The following is a 3,669-nucleotide window of genomic DNA, read 5'->3' as shown; positions in this document are numbered from 1 at the left end:
ACTCAGTTCCAGAGAACATGCCAAGGAGCATGAACAAATGTATCTCATCAAACAGAGCCTCTACCTGATTTCAAAATATAAAGCTACAATTATTACAGTAATCAAGACAGTGTAAAATGAATGTGAGGATTCACATGGATCAATAAAACAGAATAGAAAGTCAAGATAAAAAAGCTCATATTTTTGGGCAAAGTTGCCAAAGTAGTTCAATGATGGAAGGATAATTTTTCAACAAATATTGCTGGGACAACTAGATATGCATATGCCAAAAAATGAAAATTCAACCCTTACCTCACACCATATACAAAAATCAACTCAAAATGGAATATTGACCTAAATGTAAAAGTTAACATTTTGAAACTTCTAGGAAAAAAACACAAGAAGAAATCTTTTTTTTTTAAACATTTTATTTATTTATTCATGAGAGACATGGAGAGAGGCAGAGACATAGGCAGAGGGAGAAGCAGGTTCCCTGCAGGGGGCCCAATGCAGGACTTGATCCCTAGACCAAGATCACGCCCTGAGCCAAAGGCAGCCACTCAAGTGCTGAGCCACTCAGGCATCCCTAAACATAGGAGGAAATCTTTGTAAACTTGAGGTGTGTAGGCAAAGACTACTTAAATATGACACCAAAATTATAATGGCAATTTATTTCATATATTAGAATTTGTACAAATTAATAACTTTTGCCTTTCAAAAGATACCATTAAAAAATGAAAATATAATCCACAGACTGGGAGAATATATATATATATTTACATTATATTATATATTATATATTATATTTATATATATTTACATATATTATATATAATATATATAATTTCTATATAATAGAAAACTTCTATTTAGAATATATATAGAATTCTTACAACTCAGTTACAAGACACCAAACAATCTAATTTTAAAATAGGTAAAATATTTCATTACATATTTTACCAAAAAAGAAATATAAGTAGTTAACAAACCTATGAAAAGACCTGCAAGCCCACTAAAATGTCTATACTTTAAAAAAAGGAGAGCCAATACCATGGATCCATAATAAAACTTAAATGAATCTCAAAAACTTATGCTAAGTGAAAGAAAAATCCAGACAGAGTGATACTATTGATATCAAATGTCTATAAATGGTAATTCTATAGAGTCAGAAAGATTACCCATCATCTAGGGCCGGGGTGGGAGCCAGCACTGACTGTAGATGAGCACAAGGGAACTCTTTGGAGTGATGGAAACATTCCAAAACTGGATTATAATGACAGCTGCATAACTTTATAACTTTATAAAAATAAGGCAAAACAAAACATTGAATTGTGCACTTGCAATGGGTAAATCTTAAGATATGTAAATTACATTTCAAAAATCCTATTTTTTAGCTAGGAAAAAATAATGATATAAAGAAAAAAAAAAGAAACTCTGAACAACAGGTACACGAAATTTCATGAGATAGGCCATGTGAAAAATACACTATGAAGTTTTGAGCCAGATGTGAACTATGGCAATAATAATGACAATGATATGAGATGTTGTAATTGCAGAAAATAAATTTTTAAATGTATCAATTTAAGGTGAATTTAGTGACCAGAAGAATCTACATTAGACATAAAGAGGATATTAAAAGCTTTTTAGAACTTCTCTCTAGGATCATCCAAAATGGAGCCTCTTACAGCTTACCCTTTAAGACGTTCAGGGTCAAAAGCAAAGGTATTTGCAGTTTTACTGTCTATGGTTCTATGCACAGTAATGCTATTTCTTCTACAACTAAAATTCCTAAAACCTAAAATCAACAGCTTTTATACCTTTGAAGTGAAAGATGCAAAAGGAAGAACAGTTTCTCTGGAAAAGTTTAAAGGCAAAGTTACACTAGTTGTAAACGTGGCCAGTGACTGCCAACTCAGAGACAGAAATTACTTAGCAGTGCAGGAACTGCACAAGGAGTTTGGACCATTCCACTTCAGCGTCCTGGCCTTCCCATGCAATCAGTTCGGAGAATCGGAGCCCTTCCCAAGCAAGGAAGTGGTGTCTTTTGCAAGAAATAACTATGGAGCGACATTCCCCATCTTCCACAAGATTAAGATCCTAGGATCTGAAGCGGACCCTGCATTTAGATTTCTTGTTGATTCTTCAAAGAAGGAACCAAGGTGGAATTTTTGGAAGTATCTGGTCAACCCTGAGGAACAAGTTGTGAAGTCTTGGAGGCCAGAGGAACCCATTGAAGTCATCAGGCCTGAGATAGCAGCGCTGGTTACACAAATGATCCTAAGAAAGAAAGACGACCTATGAACATGGCAGTGAGTCATTCGAATGCAATAATTGGAATATAGACATGTTTGTAGGGGGCTATGGTCTCATCTAAAAAATTCTGACAATTAAATGTGGCACTGAAGGATGGGGTGTTTTGTTTGCTTTTAGGATACCGTACCAATGAGCGGTAATGAATGTCCCCAGGACGGAGATGTTACCTAAAGCAAAAATAAAGAGTGGCTAAAGAATCAAAATGAAATATATTAAATATTTCATTTGACCATACTAAATAATTCATAATATAGAGTCACCAATGTGCTTCAATTTCCTGTTGTCCACCTTGACATTTTCTAGGATCATACTTGATGGAAATGCCAACACACTAGACCACTGTTTGAATTCAAGCCACTGTATGTGACTGAAATTTCAGGAATAACTAACTGTAAAAGGCTATTTTTATGCAATAAAATACAAAATAAACATTGAAAAATAAAAAAATAAAAAATAAAAGCTTTTTAAAGCTATAATGTTGTTAAATACTATACAGTTTTTTAAAAAATATCTGCATCACCATCTAGTGCCATCTTGAAATCGTTTTAACTTCATCTTGACTTCTCAGATTCCAGAGAGAGTGAAAGAAGTGAGAGCCAACCAAGTTTTCCTGCTTCCTGGTTTTTAAGAGTCCTTCAGCCAACCTCAGAAAGCAGATGAGTTCAAATATGTTGCTTTCTCCTCCTCTTCACATTATTTCCATTTCCGAGATTTCTGTGTTACTACTGTATTTGGTGTGTTTTTTATGCTTGTTAGTCATTTTCATTGCCTGCTCAGCTAGTCTGGGGTCCAGTCTAGTTGCAGAGGAACCTTATGAAGTTCCTCAAGTTTGTGGGCATTCAGGAAAGCAGGAAGATGCAGTGCAGGGCAAGGAAAAGGGAGGAAGCTGGCAGGGAAATTCCCAAACCCAACTCCCAGCCCTTTTTCTGGGGTCTAGCTACTATCTTTTCCTGAGAAATTTATTTTTTTACCTAGATTTTTCTCCTCAATCATCCTACTTAGAGACATTCAAGGATGACTCACAGAGGGCCTTCAAGTTGAATCCTTCACCTCCTCTCAAATGGAACAAGCATCTAAGGGAAAGAAAAAAATTATTAGTGCCCATATATCACTTTTAAAATGAAATAGAAGACTGTATGCTTCCAACTATATAACATTCTGGAAAAGGCAAAACTATGTAGATAGTAAAAAAATCAGTGGTCGCTAGGGTTGAGGGAGGGTGGGATAAATAGCTGGAGCATAGAGGACTTCCAGGGCAATGAAACTACCCTGTACAATATTATAATGAAGGACACATGTTATGATGCATTTATCCAAACCCACCAAATACAATGCCAAGGATGAACTCTAATGTGAACTGTGGACTCTGGGTGATCA

General features: G+C 35.2%; 1 protein-coding gene across 2 annotated transcripts; it reads left to right on the top strand.

Moving 5' to 3' along the window:
* Positions 1–1,633: 1,633 nt before the first annotated feature.
* Positions 1,634–2,732, top strand: LOC140626428 (probable glutathione peroxidase 8). Of its 2 annotated transcripts, XM_072814206.1 has the most exons (2): positions 1,634–1,854; positions 2,090–2,732. In XM_072814206.1, the coding sequence occupies exons 1-2, from the start codon at positions 1,651–1,653 to the stop codon at positions 2,183–2,185; spliced, it is 300 nt and encodes a 99-aa protein (XP_072670307.1). In that variant the 5' UTR covers positions 1,634–1,650; the 3' UTR covers positions 2,186–2,732. The 2 variants fall into 2 exon arrangements, with proteins under 2 accessions (XP_072670307.1, XP_072670305.1); XM_072814204.1 differs by having other exon boundaries at positions 1,634–2,723.
* Positions 2,733–3,669: the final 937 nt, after the last annotated feature.

The sequence above is a fragment of the Canis lupus genome, chromosome 37 (assembly GCF_048164855.1).
Source record: "Canis lupus baileyi chromosome 37, mCanLup2.hap1, whole genome shotgun sequence".
In the NCBI taxonomy this organism is placed as follows: Eukaryota; Metazoa; Chordata; class Mammalia; order Carnivora; family Canidae; genus Canis; species Canis lupus.
This window is presented reverse-complemented; position numbering and strand designations above follow the sequence as displayed.